This window comes from Pseudorca crassidens, chromosome 16 (genome assembly GCF_039906515.1).
Source record: "Pseudorca crassidens isolate mPseCra1 chromosome 16, mPseCra1.hap1, whole genome shotgun sequence".
Classification (NCBI taxonomy): Eukaryota; Metazoa; Chordata; class Mammalia; order Artiodactyla; family Delphinidae; genus Pseudorca; species Pseudorca crassidens.
Genome location: NC_090311.1, coordinates 30795632 through 30821669, shown reverse-complemented (window position 1 = coordinate 30821669; position 26038 = coordinate 30795632). Strand labels below are relative to the sequence as shown.

The 26038-nt window shown below is 35.2% G+C and overlaps 1 protein-coding gene across 19 annotated transcripts in view; it reads left to right on the top strand.

Annotated features, from left to right (window-relative positions):
• LCOR (ligand dependent nuclear receptor corepressor) overlaps positions 1–26038 on the top strand; it is a 136313-nt gene that overhangs the window by 43871 nt on the left and 66404 nt on the right. For 15 of the 19 annotated variants that reach the window (XM_067709842.1, XM_067709831.1, XM_067709839.1 and 12 more), the window contains 2 exons: positions 18178–18243; positions 18585–18664. Coding sequence is in view for 7 of the 19 variants with exons in the window: in XM_067709831.1 (XP_067565932.1) it covers positions 18178–18243; positions 18585–18664 (146 nt within the window). In the remaining 12 variants the exon portion in view is untranslated. The remainder of the gene's footprint in view (positions 1–18177; positions 18244–18584; positions 18665–26038) is intronic. The other 4 variants (XM_067709841.1, XM_067709836.1, XM_067709835.1 and 1 more) reach the window with 1 other exon arrangement.

The following is a 26038-nucleotide window of genomic DNA, read 5'->3' as shown; positions in this document are numbered from 1 at the left end:
TGACATCTGTGAAGAGAGGTACTTTTACTTTTTCCTTTTCAATTCGGATGCCTTTTGTTTCTTTTTCTCTTACCTAATTGCCCTGGCTAGAACTTCCAGACAGTGTTGAATACTTGGCAAGAGTGAATATCCTTATCTTTTTCTCATCTTAGTGGGAAACTTTAAATCTTTCATCACTGAGTATGTTAGCCGTGAGTTTTTCATAGATGCTCATCATCAGGTTGTAAAATCTTCTTTCCGTTCCTAGGTTGTTGAGTATTTTTACCATGAAAGGGTGTTGGAATTGGTCAAATGTCTTTTCTGTGTCAGTTGAGATGATCATGTTATTTTTTCCCCTTTCATTCTGTTAATAAGGTGTTTAGTTTTTTTTCAGTTGGTTGATTTTTATGTGCTGAACCACCCTTGCACTTCTGGGATACATCCATGGTCCATAGTTCTCTTAATATGCTGCTGAATTTTGTTTGCTATTATTTTGTTGAGGATTCTTGCATCTATATTCATGAGAGATATTGGTCTGTAGTTTTCTTGTGATGTTTTTGTCTTTGGTATCAGGGTAACACCAGCCTCATGGAATGAGTTAGGAAGTATTCCTCCTCTATTTTTTGGCACAGTTTGAGAAGAATTGTTATTTCTTCTTTAAACGTTTAGCAGAATTCATCAGTGAAGCCATATGACCCTTGACTTTTATTTGTCAGAAGTTTTTTAAATTACTGTTTTAATCTCTTTGCTTTTACTAGATCTATTATGTTTTTTATTGTTGAGTCAGTTTTGGTAGTTTATTTCTAGGAATTAGTCCCTTTCATCTGTGTTATCTATTTGTTGGCATACTCTTGTTTGTTATATATTTTGTAATACTTTTTATTTCTGTAAAGTCAGTAGTGATGCTCCCACTTTCATTTCTGATTTTAGTAAATTGAGTCGTCTCTCTTTAATTTCTTGGTCAGTCTAACTAAAGGTTTGTCATTATTGTTATTCTTTTCAAAGAAGTTTTAGTTTCACTGATTTTCTGTTTTTCTATTTTCTCACTTTAAAAAATCTCCACCCAAATCTTTATTATTTCCTTTCTTCTGCTTGCTTTGCATTTAGTTTCTTCTTTTTCTAGTTCCTTAAGTGTAGAAGGTTAGGTTACTGATTAGTGATATTCTTTTTTTTAATATAGGCGTTTACAGATATAAATTCCCCTCTGAGCACTGCTTTAGCTGCATCCCGTATATTTTGGTATGTTGGTTTTTTTTTTTTTTTAATTCTTCTCAAAGTATTTTCTAATTTTCTTTCTTTTTTATTTTTATTTTTGGCCACACCATGAGGCTTGTGGGATCTTGGTTCCCTGACCAGGGATCAAATTTGTGCCCCCTACAGTGGAAGTGTGGAGTCCTAACCATTGGACCACCAGGGAATTCCCAAGTATTTTCTGTTTTTCATTGTGATTACTTCTTTGACTCACTGGTTAAAAATGTGTTGTTTAATTTCTACATATTTATGAATTTCTCAGTTTTCCTGTTATTGATCCCAGTTTCTTTACATTGTTGGAGAAGATATTTTGTATGATTACTAACTTTTTAAATTTATTGAGACCTTTTTTTGTGGTTTAACATGGTCTACCCTGGAGAATGTTCCATGTGCACTTGAAAAAATGTATATTCTGCTCTTGGTGGGCTATGTATGTCTTTTAGGTCTACTTGATTTATAGTGTTGCTCAAGTTTTCTGTTTCCTTTTTATCTCTTAGTTTCATTTGTTATTGAAAGTGGGATGTTGAAGTCTACAACTATTATTGTTGAACTTTTCCTCCTTTCCACTCTGTCAGTTTTGCTTCATATATTTTGGGCTTGGTTGTTAGGTGTATTTATATTTTAAATTGTTAAATCTTTTTTTTTTAAATTATGGTATAGTTGATGTACTTTATGAGTTTAAGGTGTACAGGATAGTAATCAGAATTTTTAAAAGTTATATTTCATTTATAGTTATTGTTAAATCTTCTTGGTAAATTGATTTTTATCATATAATGTCCTTCTGTGTCTATTGTAACAAGTTTTATCTTAACATTTATTTTGTCTGATACTAGTATATCCACTTCATTTTTCTTTCAGTTGCTGTTTTCATGGACTTTTTCTTTTCTTTCATTTTCATCCTCTTTATGTCTTTGAATCTAACATGAGTTTCTTGTATACAGCATATAGTTGGATCATGTTCTTTTCTTAAATCCATTCTGCCCATCTCTGCCTTTTATAGGAGAGTTTAATTCATTTACATTTAATGTAGTTACTGATAAGGAAGGATCTTTGCCATTTTGCTGTTTGTTTTCTACATATCTCATGTCACTTCTGTTCTTTGGAAGTCTTCCATTACTGCGTTCTTTTGTGTTATATACATATTTTCTAGCGTACCATTTTGATTCCTTTCCCACTTCTTTTACTGTACAGTTTTTAGTTATTTTCTTAGTGTTTGCCCTGGGGATATATATATATAATGTCTTAATTAATAACAACTTAGTTTCAGTAGTATTACAAAATACTTTGCTCCTATGTAGCTGTGTCCCTCGTCTTTAGGTTGTTATTGTATTGTCGCAGATTACATCTTTATACATTGTATGCCCATCAACATAAACTTTTGATTATTTTTGTATGTAGCTGTCTTTTTAATCACATAAGGAAAAAAAAGGAGTTACAAACCAAAATACAACCCCTCTCCCTTTCTTCCTTTCCCAAACATTTTATGATATAGTGCTTCTGTTATGCTTTCAGATACTATTCTAAACAGTTTGCAGATATTTACTTAATTATCTTAATTTTTTGAGATCAAAACGATTTTATAGCCAAGGAAGGTGAGACATAAAGAAGACAAATAACTTGCCCAAGGCCATAGAACTGTTATAACACACAGTCAGAAATTTGAACCTAGGTAATCTGGCTCCAGAATCCATGTTCTTAACTACTACTAGTCTCTTACTTCCTGGAGTATGTAAAAGTCAGTTGGATACATGAAACATATGCATTTGTGTTGAAAATTCAAGACAGATAAAGCAAAGGATACTAGGAGTCAGTTGGGAGGAAAGATAACTTTGGAGCTATGTCCTTGAAAACCAAGCAGGATCAAGACTCTCGAGATTTGAGAGAAGACCGTTTTAGGCAGAAGAAACAGGGTGACGTGAGGGACTGAGATAAGCAAAAGCAAGGTGTATTTGAGAAACAGAGTACTTTCAGTTGAGTGTGCTTGAAGGACATTTGGAGAGGATGTTGAAAAGGTTCACTTTAGGAAGGATTTAAAAGCTAGACTTCATAGTTTGGAATTTACTCTGCAGGCATTAGGTAATCATTGAATACTGTTGAGCAGAGAGAAACTATAAAGAATTTACTTTATATGTAAAGATTATATAAATCTGAAGGCTAGCTCAAACTTTAATTTTAAAATTTCTAAAACATGGTGAAGCTTATTCCATTGGGGGCCAGATTGAAGTTTGATGTTTTGTACTGCCATATATTAAGGTATGTTGGAGATGTGTTATAAAGTAATGATTTTTTAAATTTGCAAATTAGATATGTTTAAGGAAATGTGTTTGGTTTTATCAAAAGGGATATGCTTCCTTTCAAAATCATCTCTTATATGAGAGGTAGGGTGGTGTAATATGCATTTAATTACATGCCTTATACAGTAGTTCAGATCAGCAGTGTTTTTTGAGTCCTTATGAAACCAGCGTGTTTGCCAGATGATGGAAGTATAACCATAAATAAGACGTGGTCATATTTTCAGTCTCTTTTCCTTCCTAATTGGTGAATGTTGGAATGCTCTAGTATTCAGTCTTCTTTGTCCTTTCTTTTTTTCTTTTGTTCATATTCTTTTCCTTTATAGTTTATTACAAGATACTGAGTATAGTTCCCTATGCTATACAGTAGGACCTTGTTGTTTATCTATCTTATATATAGTAGTTTGTATCTGCTAATCCCAAACTCCTAATTTATCCCTCCCTCACCCCCTTTCCCCTTTGGTAACTATAAGTTTGTTTTCTATGTCTGTGAGTCTGTTTCTGTTTTGTAAATAAGTTCATTTGTATCTTTTTTTTTTTTGATTTCACATAAGTGATATCATATGATATTTGTCTTTCACTGGCTTACTTCAGTTAATATGATAATTTCTAGTTCCATCCATGTTGCTGGAAATTTCTTTTTTTTTTTTTTTAACAGCAAGTAGAACTCTTTTTATTTAGTTGTTTGTTTGTCACGCCTGACAGCATGCAGGATCTTAGTTCCCCAACCAGGGATTGAACCGATGCTCCCTGAAGTGGAAGTACAGAGTCCTAACCACTGGACCACCAGGGAATTCCCCACATTTCATTCTTTTTTATGGCTGAGTAGTATTCCGCTGTATATATATGCCACATCTTTGTTCATTCATCTGTCAATAGACATTTAGGTTGCTCCCATGTCTTGGCTGTTGTAAATAGTGCTGCTGTGAACATTGTGTGTGTGGGGGTGCATGTATCTTTTCAAACTAGAGTTTTGCCCATATATATACCCAGGAGTGGGATTGCTAGATCATATGGCAACTCTGCTTTTAGTTTTTTAAGGAATCTCCATACTGTTTTCCATAGTGGCTGTACCAACTTACATTCCCACCAGCAGTGTAGGAGGGTTCCCTTTTCTCTACACCCTCTCCAGCATTTAATTTGTTGACTTTTTGATGATGGCCATTCTGACCAGAGTAAGGTGATACCTCATTGTAGTTTTGATTTGCATTTCTCTAATTAGCAGTCTTGAGCATCATTTCATGTGCTTATTGGCCATCTGTATGTCTTCTCTGGAGAAATGTCTATTTAGGTCTTCTGCACATTTTTTGATTAGGTCCTTTTTATCTGCCCTCATTGAGTGGATAAGATCTCATCTAGTTCTAAGGCTTTATATTCTGTCTGTACTTTGATGATTTCCAGTTTTATATCCCTGATCCCAGGGATCAAACTCACCTATCCAGTTGTTTCCTGCATACATCCACTTTGATTTGCAAGAGACAAGTCAGACTTAATGTGTCCAAAACTGAACTAGATTTGTCTCTGTCCAGCCTGTTTCTCCTCCAGTCTTCTCTTAGAAAGTTACATTACCATTCACCCAGCTCTTGACCAAAAAAAGCCTAAGTGTCCTTTCCCTCATTCTACATCTACTGCATCATCAAAGCAAATTGGTTTAATCTTCAATATATACTCTATATTCTGTCACTACTTTCTACCTCCATTACTGCCATTCCGGTTTAAGTCACCATTTTCTCTTGCCAAGGCTATTGTAATAATAGTCTCATTATAATGTTTTACTTATAATCAGTTATCTGTGCAGCCACCTGGTAAACTTAAACAGTATAAATCTGATCACATTACTTCCACCACTACCCAAATGTGTAAAGCTAGTGGATTTCTCTTAAGTTCAAATGTCAGATCGTTTCACCATAGCCTCTGTGATCTTGCCTCTAGAGCTCTGATCTCATGTTCTGCTTTCCATTTTATTCACTTTGCTCAGACCATACCAACTTTCTTGCTGTTTCTCACATATACCATACTTCATACCATTTACTGCTTCCGTACTGTTCCCTCTGCCTAGAACGTTCCTTTGTCTTGGATATCTAAGTGGCTTGCTCACTCCATTCAGTGCTCAAAAATTCAGCCTCCTAGAGTCTGCTGTATTCTTCTTTGACCAGTTCTTCTTTTACTTACCTTCACCACATATTATTCATTATCATCGTCATCATTATTTATATCATTTGTCTCCTCTGCCAGAATTAAAATTCCAAGATAAGAACTTTTGTCTGTGTTGTTCACAGCTGCATTCTAGTGACTGACTCATAGTAGACACTCAATAAATAGAAATAAATAAGTATCTATAGTCTATCAAGGACAGAAGGCTCAGCAACAACAACTTTTCTAAAAGGCAATAGAAATCGCTGATCTCTCATATAATATTTTTAGTATCTGAGAAAATATGTAATGACAAAAGGCTATTATGAATTCAATAATGCTTTTTAAAGAAATAATGCATTTTGTTCATAGCAAAAAAATGCATTTAGAAAAGCAGTGACTCTATGTGCAAGCACATTTTTATTTAATTTACAAACAGTGCTTATGTATGTGGACGTACTGACCTTGTAATGACTGAGTTCCTCTAAGGAATTGTGGCCCACAGATTGTGAACTCCTGATATAATTGACCTATTCCTAATCAGCTTCAGATTTGCATTTAAATGGCTTCTTTTTAGCGTAATTACTCTACCCAAGACAGTTTGATATAACAGGAAAAAATGAACCAAAACTGTCCTGGGAGTTCCAAAGAACTAAATTCATCTGACCTAGTTACTTACTACCTTTGCAGTCTTGGTTACTTAACATCTTGGGATCTCATTTATGGCATAATGTATGTAAATACAATTATATGAAATTATTTCAGTAATGTTCCAGCTACTCAGTATGTATCCCTTTTCCCTCCTTAGTGTATTAATACCACTGTTTTTCAGTACTTCATCTCTCAATTTATTGCTCTCTTTGCTGTGATTACAGCTTTGCACAAAAATGTGTCCTGTCATCTCTGTTCATGGGGCAGCAAAGCAAGCCATTAATTAATTCTGGTTTTAGTTCATAGATACAGGAACCTTTTTCCATTAGATGTCACTTGCCCTTCTGTTTCATTTATTTGCATTTCTTTGGGTCTTCAGCATGTGAGACACACGAAATAGAGTCATTATAAAATCTTAAATCACTTAGGTAAATAGAAGGATATAGGAATTAGGAAGGGTGTGTTTGTATTCATCCAACAAACACTGCAGTTAAGGAACAGGCAGGCTGATGTTAAGAAAAAGATGAATAGGCTCCAGTTCTCTGCTCAAAATCTAGTAGATAAAATGCCAAAAAAAAGAAAAATTGAAGTATAGTTTACTAGTAGTACAACTTCAGTGCTGTTGAGGATGTTCTTAACTTTGCCTGGGGCTTATGGGCTGAGATAAGGGATGCCTTAGAATTAACTGGATTAAAGGTTGCAGAAGAACATTCTGGGCAGAGGGCTTGCTGTACTTAAAAGGCATGGAAGCATTGACATGTATGTAACGACCAATAAATCAGTCTGGCCAGAGCATAGCATATGTAGAAAGAAAATGGCAGGGCAGACTGAAAAGGTAGTTTGGGACTAGACAGACCCTCAGTGATCTTGCATGCCAGCCAGGAATTTGAAGTTTTCAGTATTGTCAGTGGAAAGCCATCAAAGATTTTTAAAACCAGGAAAAGACGGAAGAAGTTTCGTGGCAGTGTGAAAGATGGATTCTGGTGGATTTGATGGTATAGGGGATGTTTTAAATAGATGAATGAAAAGTTGAGATGTTATTAGCAGGTTGTGTGAAAAAGTGAAAAGCCTGGGCTTTAGAATCACCAGCCTGGTTTTAAACTTAGGCTCTGCGTCTTTGTAGTTGTATGAAAAAAATAGCTGCTTCAGTCTTTTATTTTCTTACATGTATTAGGTAGTAATAATACCTGTTTTACAGTGTTTCCCTGAAGATTTTATCATAATGGGTATGAAGTACCTAATACAGTGCTTGCTTGATACCAGCTAAGGGCTCAATTATTATCTATTATTATCAACATGAGTGACATGTATTATAATTATTAAGGTAAGAAATGGTGAAGGCCTGAATTTAGGAGTGGATAAAAGAGAATAGATTTGGATGGATCTTTTGTAATTAACATGAATAGGACTGACTGATGTAGGGAAAGAATGGAATCATGACTGAGTGAGATTTGTAATCTGAATGTCTTGGGGGAAGGGGTTAGTGATGCCATTTTCCTGGTAAGGAATACAGGGATCATCACTGGTTGAGATGAGGGAAAAGGGGTAGAATGATTTTGATTTGGATTTTTGGAGGTATTTGGGATATCTTGGTGATGATATGAAGCAGGCAATTAGAAATAACGTCTGGAGCAAGAGATAAGAGATTGGAGAGTTGTCAGTATATGTGTGGTAGCAGAAATGTGTGTAAATCTTAAACGGCAGAGCATATATTTTAAACATTTCCCCTATATCCCCACACTGCTGAGCTCTGTACAAAACACTTGATTAGTTCTTGTTATTAAGTGTGAGATTTAGGGTGACTTTGTATATAGAAAAGATAATGCATAGTTACTTCGATTACTAATTTAATGTTCAGTTTATTTAAATTTATAAATTTAAAGCCTCATTCTCCTAAAATATAGATCTTACTCCAAACTTACACTTTTGATAAATATTTTAGTTAACTCTTAAAACATTTTAATGTAAAACTATAGGTATTTTCTCCTTAAATATTGATTTAACAGAACCTTAGATACTTTGAAAAAATCTTGTAAATATAATTTAAACTTATAAATGTGGTTATTCTTAAGTTGTGTAAGAATTCTAATACAGTATACAAACTTAGTAAGATTTCAGCCTACAACCAGGTCTAAATCAGCTATTCAGTTCTACATTTCAGATTAAAATTCCAAGGCTGGCTCTCTAGCAGGCCAAATTTTCTTAAAGCATTATAAATATTCACCAAATATGCATACTTATTTTGTTAACAGCTTTATTGACATATAATTTATACACCTTACAATTCACCCATTTTAAGTATACAATTCACTGATTTTTATTACATTTACCAAGTTGTGCAGCCATCACCAAAATCTGTTAGAGTAAGTCCATCACCTTGAAAAGAAATGTGGTGTCCATTTTCAGTCATTCCCATTTTCACTCCCAGCCCTAGGAAAACACTACTTTCTATTGCTATAGATTTGTCTTTTGTGGACATTTCATATAAACAGAATCATACAGTATGGGATCTTTTATTTCTGGCCTTTTTCACTTAGCATAATGTTTTGAAGTTCATTCATCCTTATTGTAATAATATTCTCATTATATGGATATACTACATTTTATTTATCCTAGATTACTTTTTTTTGCAGTACGCGGGACTCTCACTGCTGTGGCCTCTCCTGTAGCGGAGCACAGGCTCCGGACGCGCAGGCTCAGCGGCCATGGCTCACAGGCCCAGCCGCTCTGCGGCATGTGGGATCTTCCCAGACCAGGGCACGAACCCGTGTCGCCTGCATCGGCAGGCGGACTCTCAACCACTGCGCCACCAGGGAAGCCCTAGATTACTTTTTAATACGAAATAATTAAGGTTTAATTCTCTTAAATCACGCCTATACTTTGTTTAAAAAAAAAAGAAAACTTCAAAATAAGTGAACTAAGCTTCTGTCATAAGTTAGAAAAAGAACAGCAGAATAAACCTAAAGAAAATAGAGAGATAATGAAACTTAGTGAAAATTAATGAACCAGAAAACAAAGATATATTAGAGAAGATCAAGAAAAGTCAAAAGTGAATTGGGAGGGGGGACTAAGAAAACAAGCCTGGTAAAATTCATCAAGGAATAAAAGACATAAATAAATAATATTATGAAAATGAAGACTACAGAGGAAGAGGAGATTTAAAAGATAAGGGATTTATAGCAGCGTTATTTTATACTAGCCAAAAGGTAGTAGCAACTTGTGTCCATCGATGTATGAATGGATAAACAAAATATGATCTATGTATCGGTGGAATGTTATTCAGCCTTAAAAGGGACAGAAGTCCTGTCACATGCTGCAGGATGGATGAACTGTGAGGATGTTATGCTAAATGAAGTAAGCCAGTTACTAAATGACAAATATATACTCTGTTATTCCACTTAAGAGGTGTGCAGTAGTCACATTTGTATAGACAGAAAGTAGAATGGCGGTTGGCAGGACTGGGAGTAGGAGGAAATAGGGAGTTACTATTTAATGGGTATAGAGTTTCAGTTTTGCAAGATGAAAAAAGTACTGGAGATGGGTGATGGTGCAAACAGTGTAAATATATGTAATGGTAAACTTAAAAATGATTAAAATTATAAATTTTATATTATGTACGTTTTACCACAACTTTAAAAAAGATAAGGGAAAATACTATCAACCATATGCCAATAATTTTGAAATTAAAGAAAAATATAACTTACCAAAAACTGACTCAAGAAGAAATAAAAAGCTTGAATTATTCTATAACTATTAAATAAATTTAATATTAAAACTCTTCTGTCAAAGAGAATAAGCCCAGAATGCTTTAGATTTGAGTTCTTCCCAACTTTTATGGAAGAAAGCTTCCCAATTTTCTGTCACCTCTTTCAGAAAGTAGGAAAAATGGAAATATGTCTCAACTCTTTCGAGGAGGACAGTTTCCAAACCCAAACGTATATAAGAAAAAAAAAGTTATAGGTCAGTTTCACTCATGAAATAGATTAGCCCTTTAGTAATTGAAAAATTCTTCACTTTTTTGTTTTATGCTTTTAAAAAAATTTTTATTGGAGTATAGTTGCTTTACAGTGTTGTGTTCGTTTCAGGTGTACAGCAAAGTGAAACAGTTATACATATCCATATATCCACTCTTTTTTTTTTTTTAGATTCTTTTCCCATATACGCCATTACGGAGTATTGAGTAGAGTTCCCTGTGCTATACAGCAGGTTCTTATTAGTTATCTATGTTTTACGCTTTTATCCTTGAATAATTCTTTTTCTGATTGTTACTGCCACCTTTATTGCTTTCTTTTTTTTTCTTTTTTTTACAGTTTTCTCATATCTATGTCTCCCTCTTTAGTTTCAACATATCTATGTCACTTTGAGTCTGTTATGAACTGCATATTGCTGTGCCCTACCTGACACTTTTTTCTCTTTTACGTAGTTAATTCAGTTGATTAATATTTATTGTAACATGTACATGGTTGATACTATTCCTGAAATTATTTTTTGTGTTTCTTGTTTAGCATGCTCGCCTTTTGTTTCGTTTTTAATTTTATTTACTTTTATAGTTGATCTTTTTTGGTTCTTTATTTCCTCTGGTGATTGGAAATTCTTCAGCTTTATCCATATGTTTTAAGCAAATTTAAAGCTACATGTTCTTTTTTCTTTCTCTCTCTTTTTTTTTTTTTTTTTTTGTGGTACGCGGGCCTCTCACCGCTGTGGCCTCTCCCGTTGCGGAGCACAGGCTCCGGACGTGCAGGCTCAGCGGCCATGGCTCATGGGCCCAGCTGCTCCACAGAATGTGGGATCCTCCCAGACCTGGGCACGAACCTGTGTCCCCTGCATCGGCAGGCGGACTCTCAACCACTGCGCCACCAGGGAAGCCCACTACATTTTCTTATCAACATCAAAGAGTAATGACTATTATAAATTGTTCCTCATCCCACATGCACACTTGATCTTACATACTTAAGCATATTTTACTCTTACTTTTTCACCCAAGATTGTGTTGTAATAGTTTGGGATGTTATTCCTAAATCATTAATTTAAAAAATTATATTGTGTTTATCTATTTAAAGAATCCTTTCTTATCTGTTATATTAAACTGAACCCCCCCCCATATTAGTAACAACTGTTTATACTTAACTGTTAGTTTTACTGGTATATTGCTTACCATTATTTTTTATATAAACAGTGTTTTCCATTTTTAGGTCTTTGTTCTGAATTTTTTTTTTAATCTCAACTACTTTAAGTGACTGTTGCTAGTACCCAGAGTAAATGGCTGTCCTGTTTTCCAAATCATAGCATATCCAGTAATTTCTTTATTTTACTCATATCTGTGAAAAATAGATTGGCTAAAAAAAGTGAGGTTTTTTTACCCTCAGAATTTTGTGAGCATACTTCCATTGGCTTTTAGCATTTACTTTTACTTATGAAATGACTGTCATTCTAAATCGCTTTCCTCTTATTTTATGTAAAATTAAGTAAAATTTTCTCCTTATTTGGAGCTTTTAAACTTTTATTTTTGAAATTCAGATATTCTGCCAGGAGAGTTTTTACATGTATATATGCTTTGTTTTCCCGTGAGTATTTTGCCCCAGTACTTCTCAGAGCACATTAAATATGAAGACTCAAGACAGTATTCAACATTAGGAAGTTTTCTTTTCCTTCTCCTCCTCCTTCCCCCTCACTCTACCCCCATTTCTTAAATTTAATTTTTAAAAATTTATACTCTTTGCTCGCTCTTGTTCTAGAAATCCTATTTCACAGACATTGACCTGGCCTCCTCTTCCTCTCTAATCTTTTTCTCATGATTTCTGTGTCTTCAGATTTACTGTGCATTGTGAGGACATTTCTTAAATTGGCTTTTTAAATCACTAATTTGATGTATATTTTTCTACTTAATACCTCTATTTGGTTTTTTGGCAGTTTTGTTTTCCTTTTTTCCCCTCCCCAAGCACATATTCTCCACTTCTTTTCCAGAGCAGCTTGCTTTTTGTTTTAAATGCTGTTCTTCCCTGGTTTCAATAGAAATACTATTTATAATTTTTCTTCAATCTCTGATGTTTTTCTTCATTAATTCTGTTTCAGTTTGGACTGGTTTTTTTGTGTGTGTGTGTGGTACGCGGGCCTCTCACTGTTGTGGCCTCTCCTGCTGCGGAGCACAGGCTCCGGACACGCAGGCTCAGCAACCATGGCTCACGGGCCCAGCCACTCCACGGCATGCGGGATCCTCCCGGACCAGGGCACGAACCCATGTCCCCTGCATTGGCAGGTGGACTCTCAACCACTGCACCACCAGGGAAGCCCCTGGGCTGTTAGTTTTGACTGGGTTATTGTTGGTCTTCAGTATGTCTGGTCAGGTTTTTCATCAGTTTTTTTTTTTTTTTTTTTTGAATTTTATTTTATTTTTTTATACAGCAGATTCTTATTAGTTATCTATTTTACACATATTAGTGTGTATAGGTCAATCCCAATCTCCCAGTTCATCCCACTGCCCCCCCAACCCTGCTTTCCCCCCTCGGTGTCCATATGTTTGTTCACTACATTTTTGTCTCTATTTCTGCCTTGCACACCAGTTCATCTGTACCATTTTTCTAGATTCCACATTTATGCGTTAATATACGATACTTGTTTTTCTCTTTCTGACTTCATTCTGTATCATAGTCTCTAGGTCCATCCACGTCTCTACAAATGACCCCATTTCATCCTTTTTATGGCTGAGTAATATTCCATTGTATATATGTACCACATCTTCTTTATCCATTCATCTGTCGATGGGCAGGTTGCTTCCATGACCTGGCTATTGTAAATAGTGCTGCAGTGAACTTTGGGGTGCGTGTGGCTTTTTGAATTATGGTATATGCTCAGTAGTGGGATTGCTGGGTCATATGGTAATTCTATTTTTAGTTTTTTAAGGAACCTCCATACTGTTCTCCATAGTGGCTGTATCAATTTACATTCCCACCAGTAGTGCAAGAGGGTTCCTTTTTCTCCACACCCTCTCCAGCATTTGTTGTTTGTAGATTTTCTGATGATGCCCATTCTTTTTCATCAGTGCTTGTGCTGGGTAAATTGTGCTGGGTAAGTAAGCCAGCAAATGGGTTCCTCATAGAGCATGGGCCAGAAGCAGATGCTCAGGGAGAGAGGAAGAACTCTTAATGAGTGTAGCTGTCCACCAGGGGTGGATTGCGTAAAGTAATGAGAAGAGGAGCCTGGTTTTTGCTCATTACCTGTAGAAGTTCATCCAGACTTATTTGGTTGTATGACACACTGAAATAGCTGGAACATCAGTAAAAAGGGATTAATTAGCTTATATTCCTTTGGAGATTGCATGTGAAATATTGATAATCTGGTGCTTTTTAATTATTCATTTTGGTACTCACTTGTAATGAAGTTAAGTGTGGTATTTGCAAGTTTAAAACCCTGAGTTTTAAGCAGAGAACTCCAGATACTATCAGTCTCCTCTTTGTTTAAGCTATTAGTTGATGATTGTTACCAGCAAGCACCTTTGAACTGATATTTTATAAAATAATAATACTCTATTGAAGATTGAGCTCTTTTATACCGGCACCAAGTTTTGCAAGATATCCAAGGGACCTTGATGTGAAAATTACTGATTTTCTGATATGCTCCTAGTTTTCCTTTAGCCCCTCTTTATCTCTCAGACTGATAATCTCTGTACTGTTATCTCAGAGGAGACGTTCCCAAGACTCACAAACCATTTTTTCATTCCATTCATAGTATTTTGCTTTATTTCAAAAGTACAGGCTGTTGCTTATTAGTTGGCTATATATTTGATATGTTCCTATCTTGTTACTTTTCATAATCTGTTTTCCCCATTTTGGTTAGAAATAGAGTAGAGATTATGATTTAGATTGAAGAGGGTAATGTGTGAGGAATTTTAATCTTCTGTCTTTTGTTTTTGAGAGCTAGGTTATTCAAAGCAAAGGCTAAAAACCAGGCACATAGAGCCCTAGTGTAAGAGGAACCTTGTGGGAAACAGGAAGACCTTCCTTCCTAGCCTTCTTGAAGCGTTAAATCTCTTTGAGATGACATAAACATATAGAAGAAAAAACAAAAGCAGTGTTTAGATAGCGTATGACAAATTTTGTATTACAGAATACTTACATAGTGCTTTGCATGTGACAGAAAAGAGAAAACGTAAGGTAGTTGACATTTATTTAAAAGGGAGAGAGTGATATGTGAATTCTGAGAATGAGAAAACTGGAAACTCAGGCTCCATGAGGGCAGACACCATGTCTGTTCATCATTGCCTGCCTACTCAGTGCCTGCCACTGTCCCTGATAGGTGGTAGGCTTTCAATTAATATATGTTGGATAAGCGAATATCTATTTGTTGAACAAACTGAAGAGTGCCTTGAAGGAAATAATTTATTTGGGCAGAGGTGAAATGAAAAGGCTTGAGAAAATATTAGGAGGTAGAAATAATAGATGACTGAATACATTAGAATACCAACCTGGATGGAGCTGTGAGAATGAGCAGGAAAGTTCTGAGAAATAAGGCTGTCAGTGGTAGGTTAGGGTCAAATTATAAATAGTTTTGATTGCTGGACTTAGGAATTTGGGATTTGTTTTTTAAACAAAGTCGGGTTTTTCTGAACAGATGGTGACATTGTTAAAGTAGTGTTCAGGAATACTGTCTGAAGACACAGTGATTGTCTTCAGGTTGCAGTGAGAAAGAGATTGGAGACCAGCTTTGATTCCAGTTGCAATATCGGATAGGAATTCTTTGGCCAGTAGTCATGCTCAATAAAATTATTAATATTTCTTTACATGTAATAATATATTACATACCGGTGCTTTTTAAGCCCTGGTGGTTGAACATAAGGACATAGCTGTCTTTTTCATTATTTATTTAATTTTCCATGGCATTTTATTTGTTGATCTTCATGGCTTTTTTGTGAGATCATGGTATAAATTTTGAATACATTTGTTCTTTTCTTGTTTGCCTTTTGTTAGTGTCAAGCATAGCACGTGAGACATTCCTTGTTGCTATGCAACTGCTAAATTCAGTATTTAGTATTAATAAAACTGAATGGCATTAAATTCAGTTAACAGGGGGAAGCAAAATATGACTTAACAATGTCTGATCAGTATTTGTACGGTTTAATGTATTGTTGCAGACGTGAGCAAAAGAGAAGTGACTTGTTTACAGTTACTGTTTTGATCAAAATTAGTTGTGGTTAAATCTTTGCATTTATGACCAGATTTTTTTTCTTGTTTGATTCTTTTTGGTCTGTCCCTTTCACTGCTCTTTGATAATGTGATTCAGTTTTTGTTAGTGTTTGTGTGTTATTGATGAAGTTCTTATTCTGTTACTCTTTCCAATTCTGTTATCTTCTGTAATTTTTAAAATTTTATCTCCCAAGGCTTTTATTTGCTTTTTTTTCTTAGTATTATTTTTTGCTCTATTTACATTTTTCCCTTTCAAGAATTTATGGCTAAGCATCCACATTTGGAATTTGTTATAATTTCATATAAACCCAGGTGAAAGCCTATTAGATATGCTCTTCAGAGTAAGGGCCACCTGTAATCCCCTTTAGTTATTTGCAGTGTGTACTTGGTACTTGCCAGATATTGAAGTGCTTTCATTAATATTTGTGAAGTCAGAAATCCATTTTGAGGATAAGAGGGCTTTAGAGGCAGCTGCAGGATTTTTTTTTTTAAGTTAGTGTTGAAAATATCTAGTTTGCAGGCCCAGGATAGGCAGTATCTAGCAATTCTTTCTCATTCCCTCATCACCACCTCCCCACTCTCAAAACTCTTAGCCCAACACTTTCTCTCCTCCCTAGTGTACGGAAGAGAGGACATAGTAATTTAGTGGACAGTGTTTTAATTATAGTAGGCAAACAATAAACAGGATAGATACCTCCCATTTGCTTGAATGGGTAGTTTGGTTTTGCTGATGTCCTTGGAATCATTTTGACGGGAAGAACTAAGGAGAGTTGAAAAACGATTAATCCTTAATAATAAATGAAAAATCTAGAATCTAGAAATCATGAAAATAATTTAGAAAAATCAACTCTCTAACTACAGTGCAGATGATACAAACTCTAGGGATTACCCTATTGAAAATGATGGCTTAATATTAAGGGCAAAGAAATCCCTTACATTACAATGTTACTCTTACAACAAGGTAAAATACTGTTTCTAGGGACCATCTTTTCTACTCCCTTACTTTCCAAACCCTTTATGGTGATTGTATTTGTGGTTAGGAAGTGTCCCTGTTTGTGGACCTCATGTATCCACCTGGCTATAGTATTTTTACATTAGTAGTTCCCTCACTTTTGAACATAAGAGTGCTTTTTTAACAATTAAAAAAAAATTATAAACCCTTAGGTGATAATACATTATGTGACAAAATACATAGTGCCCCAAACTACTAGGAAATCAGTAACACTTTATATATTTTCTTAATTGCAGTAATATTTGTGTGCATTTGAAAAGTTGTATGTACACTGAATGCGCAAGACCTTTCTAAAGGTCATGCTTAAAGGACATGGACTCATGGACCTCTTGTAATTATTTGAGCTCCTAATGAGGTCCATGATACATAATTTGGGAACTGCTGCACTAATGAATTATGTATTATGTTGTATAAGGGTACAATTTGATTCTCTTTTGCATTTTCCTCCTTACTCTTAATAACCCATAGAAAACAGCAAGATGGCAAAGATATTTTTACATTGTTTTTCATTGAGTTAATCAGCAACGTTTGAGATAATAAATTAGAAAAGGTTTTGTTTTCATTTTCTACTTTTTTCTTTTAGAACTTCCTAAAGGAATTTTTTAAAATATATTTTTAAAATTTATTTGGCTGTGTCGGGTGTTAGTTGTGGCTCGCAGGATCTTCTATTGCAGTGCGCAGGCTTCTTCCTAGTTGTGGCACGCAGGCTCAGTAGTTGCAGCATGCAGGCTCTCTAGTTGTGGTGCGTGGGTCAGTAGTTGTGGCACATGGGTCAGTAGTTGTGGCGTGCGGGCTCTCTAGTTGTGGCACACAGGCTCTACAGCACGCAGGCTCAGTAGTTACAGCACGTGGGCTTAGTTGCCCTGTGGCATGTGGGATCTTATTTCCGTGACCAGGGATCGAACCTGCGTCCTCTGCGTTGGCAGGTGGATTCTTAACCACTGGACCACCAGGGAAGTCCCCTCATTTTCTACTTTGTACTGATTGAGAGTGGTAATAGTTTAAACATCTATGTATAGGTATATTTGAATTCTCTTTCTCTCTCTCTCTCTTTCTTTTTGTATGTGTGACTAGTGGGTTCTAGCTTCATAAAGGAACCAGTGAGTAGTTACTGTGGCAGTGTGAACTAATTACAGAAGTCTTTTTATTTTATAATATTTAAAATGGGCTTTTTTGTGTGTGCATGTGATACAGATGTTGTTTTCAGTTAGGATTTTCCTTCTTAAAAAATACTGTTAGATTGAAGAATCTATTATCTCAGTTCATATTCAGAAACATGCCATTTAGATTAACCCAGAACATTGTGGAAACTTTGAAGCAGTTTGACTCTTTCATTGGGGAGGGTGCTTTTTAAAATGAAGTTTGAAAGTTTATGTAAAGAGGTATTTGGAATTTTGTAAGATAGTAAGAGATCTCATGATTCCATTCCTTCATTGGTTATTTCTACTGTTGTTTTGTATTGTTTTGGAATGGGCTCTGAATTTGTATTGAGTGTTATTCACTGACAAAAATGCAAATGCTCCCTTTAGATTGGTCGTATACTCTCCTCAGCATCCCATCAGTAATAATCTGGAGGTCCTTGAGAATTGGAAGAAAACACCATTGTTTTTTTTCATGCAACAAGGTTAAATTTACTGTAGGGAATATTATTGTAATAATGGATTTTTTTTCATCCTTTTAGGGTTTGAAAGTATTCTTGAAGGGCTGTTTGGACCTGCATTATTAAAAGATCTCAGTTTATTTAAAGGTATTCAGAATTTTTTTGGCATTTCAAATTCTTCCTGGTGACATAAATGATACCTTGGTGATTTAAGCCCCAGTCTCCTTCTCCTTTTTATTCACAGTTTTATGTGGGTTGAAGCTATATCCATTTAAGCATCTTTTTGTGTGTGGTTGATAATGCAGATATATGTATGAATAAGGTGTATTAACTAGTGAGCAATTATTGCAAATAAGGAATTTGTCTACTACTTAGTGAGGGGTGTTTTTGTTGTTAAAATAAATAATATTTTTGAAATTAGTTCTCATTTGTTTCCTGAAAAATCCTCTTTTGTAACTGTTAATTTGTTATTCCTACTATTTTTGCAGACTGTGAACCTGAAAGCATTTCCGATTGGACTTTTGATGAAAATTGTCTGTTCTGTTGCTTGAGAAGAGAGAAAGTAAAGGTAACCAAGAAACTTGTGAAACTTGTCTACTGTGGTATTTTATAGTTTTTATTTTTCCAAAATTTGGTTACTTTGTTGGAGGATTTGTAGGAGTACTGATTCCATATTTATTCATAAAGGATTTGATAGTAACTCAGTTTTGCAATTTAGACTGTTTCTAGTCTGTTGATTAGCCTATTGAGAAATCTGTATCCCATCATGCATTGTTCTGTTTATTTAGTTCACTAGGCAGAATAATGAACTAGGTCTCAAACTGTTGTGTTTATTTTAAATATGAAATGTATGGTAATTCACGTAATGGGAGTCATTCGTACAGTAACATGGATCTGGATCAAGTAGTTATTAATTCATGTAGATTTATGATGGACTGTGGTTTATGCTTTAGTATGTTTCTTCATAATATATGAGCATGGATGCTGTTTGTGTTCAGTTGTAAAAATTGGCTCTACCTTTGCATTTCTATTGTTTTATTGCTTTGTGTTAAACATAAAAAGAATTTTGGTTTAGAAACATTTCAGTTGTTGGAAACATTTATTAATAATGGTTTACTCTCTTGCGTTTCTTTTTATGGTATTTCTGTTCTCTGCTTTAAAGCTTTGGAAACATTTTTAATTCCTTCCTCTCCCCTGTACACTTTTAACTTCAAATCATTGACCGGGTTTTATCAGTTCTTCCATTCTTTTTCTTTCTACAGTCATCACCGTAGTTCAGACCTTTAGCATTATTTCTGGACTGCTGAAATAACATGATTGGTCTCTTAGTTTTCTTCAGTGTGTGAAACACTGCTACATGGTTAAACCCCTCTCCTCCCTACCTCCTCCTGACCCTCACCCCTCAAATGGTGTGGAAATGTTACCCTGCACTCAGTCTCCAGTGACTTTACAGTTATCTTTGGGATTCATTAGCCTCATGCTCAGTGCCTCAGTACCCTCCACAGGTCAGTCCACTTCTCTTTCTAATGCTACCCCACTAGTCTTCCATGCAAAACTGGTCTGATCGTTTGTATTAAACAACATTCTTTTACCATTTGAACTACAGCATTGCATACCCGTTGTTCTTTATAACTTGAAATTCCCCTTGCTCTTACTCTTACCTTGACTCCCCTTTCTTATTAATGGTACGCCTCTGCTCTTATTGCTGTTTCCACCCTTCACACTGTTGTAGTAAATATTATACCAATTATTTGTCAAGTAATATTCTGCCTTTTGTTGTTTATCCTTTTCTGTGTTTGAATCTTGTGTTCCTGACTGCACTGTCAACCTCTGAAGACCATGAAACATGACATGCTTCTTTGTACCCCTGCATATGACCACTCTACCATTATTTACCATTGTTGGAAAGTTGCTTTAAAATCAAAGCCAATATAAGAGCTTCTTAACGTTCTTCTTTTGTGGCATCTTTTTCTTGCTTAAGTACATGAAAAAGTTTTTGCTGTGACTATCCAGGATGGTCTGTTTTTATTGAATTAATGAGTAAAGTGTTTTGAAATTTACTGTGGTTTGAAAAAGACCAGAAAATTAAGCAGCTACCAATGAAGTTAAAGTTCATCATTTTAAACTGTGTGTGTCTGTGTGTGTGTGTGCGTGCACACACATATGTGTTGTGACTGTCTATTGAACAAGTTATTTAATAGGCATTTTGGTAGCATAGAAGGAGCCAATGATTAATTACCTTTCTTTCAGAATTGGTTTGGGAGGAAAGCCTTTCTATGTTCAATAATTGAGTACAGTATAGTCTTGTAATATGATTGAGCTTTCCATTGCTATATGAGGATAAAATATTGCATGAATATTTTTAGAAGAAAACAGAAATAGCAACGCATGGAACCATGTAGCATTTAACCATGTAGCAGCTGTTCTTACTGTTCGTAGTTCTATAATTTTTAGTTAGTATTCTAATTAGGAAGAATATTTCCGTTTGAAAACCCACCTAGATCTGGGAAAGCTGGTTTTCTCCATTAGGCATTTCACTACCTGTCTTGGGCATTTATTTTTTTCAGAGACAGCCATGTCTATGGAAAATAGGAAGAGAGAGCCTAGAATATATAACTTGTCAAGTGTATAGCTTTAGTTGTGTTAGATTTAAAGTGATTTTGTTGAAACTCTTTGCAGGCACTTGGAGCATCTTATCTGAGAAGCACTAGAATCTGGAAATTAAATGTATCCATTGGGTTGAGGCTTGGCTGACTTAAGATTCCAAAAATAGAAGAAATATGTGGAGAGAATGGTAACAGCCAAGAGGTGGCAGCATAGAGCACAATATTGGAATCTTAAGTTGGGGTTGGCATGCCAAGATGTCTAGATAATGTTTGGAAAAGCTGTTAGAAATACTGGTCTGATATTTGGGAATGAGATGGAGGTTATGCATATTTTTTAGTTAATTGGATTTTCATTGGATGCTGTTTGTTACAATGGATAAAGTAAATACATTATTTATATTTACTTTTTAAAATATCTAGGTGAAAAATGAAGTTGCATCTTTGGAAAATATAACAAGTATTCAGCTAGAAATTAGTAAAACAATTGTTCATCTACACTTCAGCAGTTAGAAAATATATTTTGTAAGGGAAAGACAACTAACGTTTTTTTTGAGCATATACTATGTGTCATTTACTTTTGTTTCCATTTAGTCTACACAACAATGCTATAAAGTTGGTTAAAGGCATCCCAGTTTTACAAATAAAGATATGGGAAGGGTCACAGAGACTAAGTTATGGGCAAAGTCACATAGCTGGGATTTGATCCATGTTTTTAGAATACATGCATTTTGATAACAAAACTAGAAACACGAACATGGAAAGTGATCAAGTAAGAATTAAGAAGCATTTGCGATTACTCAGTTGGAAAGGGGGAGAGAGTAAGAGTGTAAATGGGCATGGGTATATTTGAAATAGCCAGTCTCAGATGTGCTAGGAGTCACTGCCTGCCTGCCTGCCTGCCTGCCTGCCTTGCTTGGCTTTTACTTCCTTTCCTTCCTTTCCTGTTTGTTGGGCATGTAGTAGACATGCTAAAATATTTACTAAATGAGGAACTAAGAAGTCAGCATGCTTAATAAAGTTGGAGAATTATAATATTAATAGCTAACTGTTGTGAGTGCTTACATGTGCCAAGAATATATACAAAGTTCTCTGTGTATTATTCACTCATGAGGCTTTTTACTTTTTCTTAGCTTCTTTTTAAAATTATTTTAGACATATAAAACGGTTGCAAAAATAATAAAAAGAATTCCTCTATACCCTTTACCCAGGTTTCCCAAATGTTAACATGTTATGTAACCACAGTACAGTTATAAAAAATCAAGAAATTAACATTGATACAGTACTATAATCTGCAAGCCTTTCAGAATTCACCAGTTACCCCAGTAATGTCATTTTTCTGGTCCAGGAGCCAATCTAGGATCCCACTTTGTATTTAGTTGTCATGTCTCCTTAGTCTCCTTTAGTCTGGAATAGTTCTCAGTTTTTCTTTGCCTTTCATAACATTGACAGTTTTGAAGAATGCTGGCAATTTGATTTGTAGAATGCCCCTCAATTTAAGTTTTTCTGATGATTCCTCATGATTGAATTCAGGTTATGCATTTTTGGCAAGAACTCTACAGAATTGATGATGTGTCATCCTTAGTGCACCATATTGGGAAGCACATGGTGATGTTTACTTTGATCACTTGGTTAAGATGGTGTCTGCCAGTTTTCTCTACTGTAAGGTTTCTGTTTTTTTCCCTTTTGTGGAAATCGTGGAGACGTACTTTGAGATTTTGTAAGTATCTTTTTCTCATACTAGTTTCTCATCATACATTAATTTTAGCATCAACTGATGAATCTTGCCTGAAAAAATTACTACTATGGTGTTTACCAGATGATGACTTTCTATTTGTATTATTTCTTCAATCTCTATTAGCTGGAAACCTACTGTAAGGAAGAGGTTTCCCTTCTCTATTTATATTTTTGTTTGTTTACCCATCAGTATGGACTTACATATTCTTACTTTGTTCTTTTGGTTATAATTTATTACAATCATTGTTTATTTTGTAGTTTGAATTGTTCTGGATTTGGCCATTGAGAGCCCATTCAGGTTGGCTCTTCATCTTTTTTTTTTTTTTTTAAACATGTTTCTATCATTTCTTTACTTTTTGGCACCAAAAAATATTCCACAACTTATCTTTGCTTTCCCTGTCCCAACCCTGGATTTCTCCAAGGAATCCTAGATTCTTTTATTTAGAAAATTGTATAAGAAAGCAAGGTACTAGGTATACTCATTGGTACTAGAACATCACTGCTTCTAAGCCTCGTCAGTTTTCTGAGCTAGGAAGTATGTATGTTTACTTAAATATATGTATACATACATCTGTATTTCTTTCTATATCTGTTAGAAACAGTCTTGTGAGGCTTTTGTTAATTGTAGGATCGTGTTGATAGTATGAAGAGCTGATCCAGTAGTAGTGAGAGAGTATTGGAGAGATGGGAAGAATTAAAAATTACTTTCATTATTTCATATCCCTAAAAATGGACTAATTCTAAGCAATGAATCAGTCTGTAGTAATGGCTGTTCTTGTACATGGATAGAGTAGAGAGAGCAATTATAGAGTAAAGAGCATGGATGTTTTAGTAACTAAGGATAATGTAAGATGGGATGTTGTACAAAAATATAAAATGTTTATGCTCTTAAGTTTATTATAAGACTGTTAGTAAGTTAGTAGTATTTGACTAGCATATTAGGAGAATGTTTTAAGAAGGTGGGACTTGAGCTGCATTTTTGAAGAATACATAGGTCTGGATAGGCAGACACAGGAGGGGCACATCTTGGGTGGGGCAGAGCATTTATTTTTGTAAGTAACCAGCGATAAGACTAGAGTCACATTATAGATCTCTTTCAGTGCCCATCTACCCTCAGGAATCATGTAACTAGATAGATTTCATTAGTCTGTCATGTGTTTACTGTGAACATTTCATAGTTTCCTCTGTTTTGTGAGTATACACTAATTAGAAGTTTAGATATATCCTTCTAACATTTTAATTTTTATTTCTATTTTAGCACATTGAAATTTATAGTAAGAGCAGATACTAAATCTAGTTATTATTTTCTCATTGTATTCTACAGCATGTATTTGTGTTGAATTATTAGTTTGGGCATATTCAGTGCTGCTAGATAATGACTTGTCTGTCATCTTGTCCCAGAGTACCACAACTCAGTAAGTATTCATAGTACCTATTATATAAAAGGAACTGTGGAAGAAAAATGTATCAATATAGTGTCTATCTATTAAGACTGAGAAAGAAGAAACAAATATGAGAAGTTTAAGGGTTATTTACTTGCGAGACTTAAATAGATACAGGGTAGAGTTAAATGGATACCACAAATTAGTACATGATTAACTACTTGCTCAGTTAATTGTACAAATCTAAATTGCAATACCGAACCTTGTTGTGTTTCCAGAGGCCTTTTATAGATTATTTTAAAAGATACAGGAAAACCACTGGACACAGTGAATCAGTGCTCATCCAAGATTAAATATCAAAGAGGTTTTTTTGGGGGCGGGGGCAGTTAGTGTGTGTGTGTGTTTTGTGTTTTTTTAATATATACTCCCAATCTGTGGACTTTTTCCCCCTAAAACAAACATACAGACTTGGAGAAACCATTAATCGGAGATTAACTGTATACAATTTTATGCGGTTAGAGTTAACCAATATACTTATCATACTGATCATTTGGCAGATTTATTGAATGTCTGGTTCTGTGATAAACCAGAGAGTATACCAAAGAAGTAAAAAGTGGATCCCTCCTTGCTTATGGAATGTTGGTGAGACCATGGGTGGCTAATGGAATTAAAGGAGATCTAAATTAGGGAGACTTAAATCCTCCATCCTGCTTGCCCAGAGTCAGAGCTCTGATATTGAGAGTAAAATTCCCTCCTTCATTCTCATATGTAATATTTGAAAAGGTAGTAGATAACACAAGAAAATATAAGTACGTAGCAGTTGAGAGGTGCAGCAGATGCCACTGGAATTTGCTTAATCAAGGAGATCAAATTCAACATGAACCTTAAAAGGATCTATGTTTTAGAACAGTTAATTTGATAGTTATTTTTAGGATGTAATGGAGAGAAAATTAGAAGAGATTCTTGTAATCATCCAGAAAATAAGCCTGAACTAGGGTCTTGGCTGTGCCAGATGCATAAGGAAGGGATGTATGTAGAAAATCTAGAATAAAGAATCGCTGAAACTTCATGATTACATAAATGTATATATAAGGGAGAGTGAAATGATACTGATGTTAGGCTTTCTAAGCCAGGTTGACTTAGCATGGTGAATTAACAGAGGTTGAGAAGTAAGACGGGGAAAGGTGTAGTGCCCAATTTTTATGGTGAGGATAATGAGGTTATTTGCTGGAAGCAGTTTGTGATGAAAGTAAGCATTTAGTTGGAAGTGTCCAGGAGACAGAGTTGTGGAAATTGAGTTGAAAGAAGAGGTCTGAGCTGAATACATATTTGGAGTGTTCCTGAATACATACAGTGATTGGTTTATTTGAGCAGGTGAGATCTTTGGTGAGAGGTAAAGCGCAAAATAGTGAAAACTGAAGAAAACCTTCGTTTTAGAAAGTAGGAAGAAGAATCAAATTGAAAAGGAAGGTAGAATCATAGAATAAATGGGTTGCCCATCTTGAATCAGACATCTTCCTGGCCCCATCCTGGGTGATAAGTAGGGATATGGATTGTCACGTTTGTTGCTCTGATACGGACTTCTATGCCATTTCCTAAAATGGACCCTAAATGGGTTGAGGAAGTACCCCCAAACATACTCCATTGGGCTTTGAGAGAATAGCTTCTCAAGAACACTGGTTGTGGGAGCCAGACTATAAGTCTGACAGGGTTAATGAATAAGTGAGTGGTGTGGAAGTTAAGAAACGGATATAGACTACTAGTTTGAAAAGTTGTCAGTGTCAGGGATGATGAAGGAAACAGGACCATAGAAGGAATGGGCAGTTGGTTTAAGTAAAGATATTTTGGGGAGGAGGGGGAAACACATAATATTTATACTCTTGAAAGAAAAGAAACTGGAGGAGAGGAAGAAATTAGTTATTAAAAGGAGGGAACAGTTGAAGAAGGCAAGAACAAACAAGAAATTAGTTACTGAATGGTGATGAGAGATTCTTATTGAAGTTAGAATATAGTCAGTGTAACTGTAGGTGTTAACCGTTGGCAGGAATTCAGCGAGGCAAGAATGCCTACGTATAAGAATCCTGGCTAATTGACTTGCTCACACTGAGGGCAAAGAACAGTGAGGAACTCTCAACTATGATGGCAGTGTTTTAAAAAAATAACAAGGGGGAATAGGCTGTAGTAACTTTATTCCTCTCACTTGAATTGCTACTTGGAGTT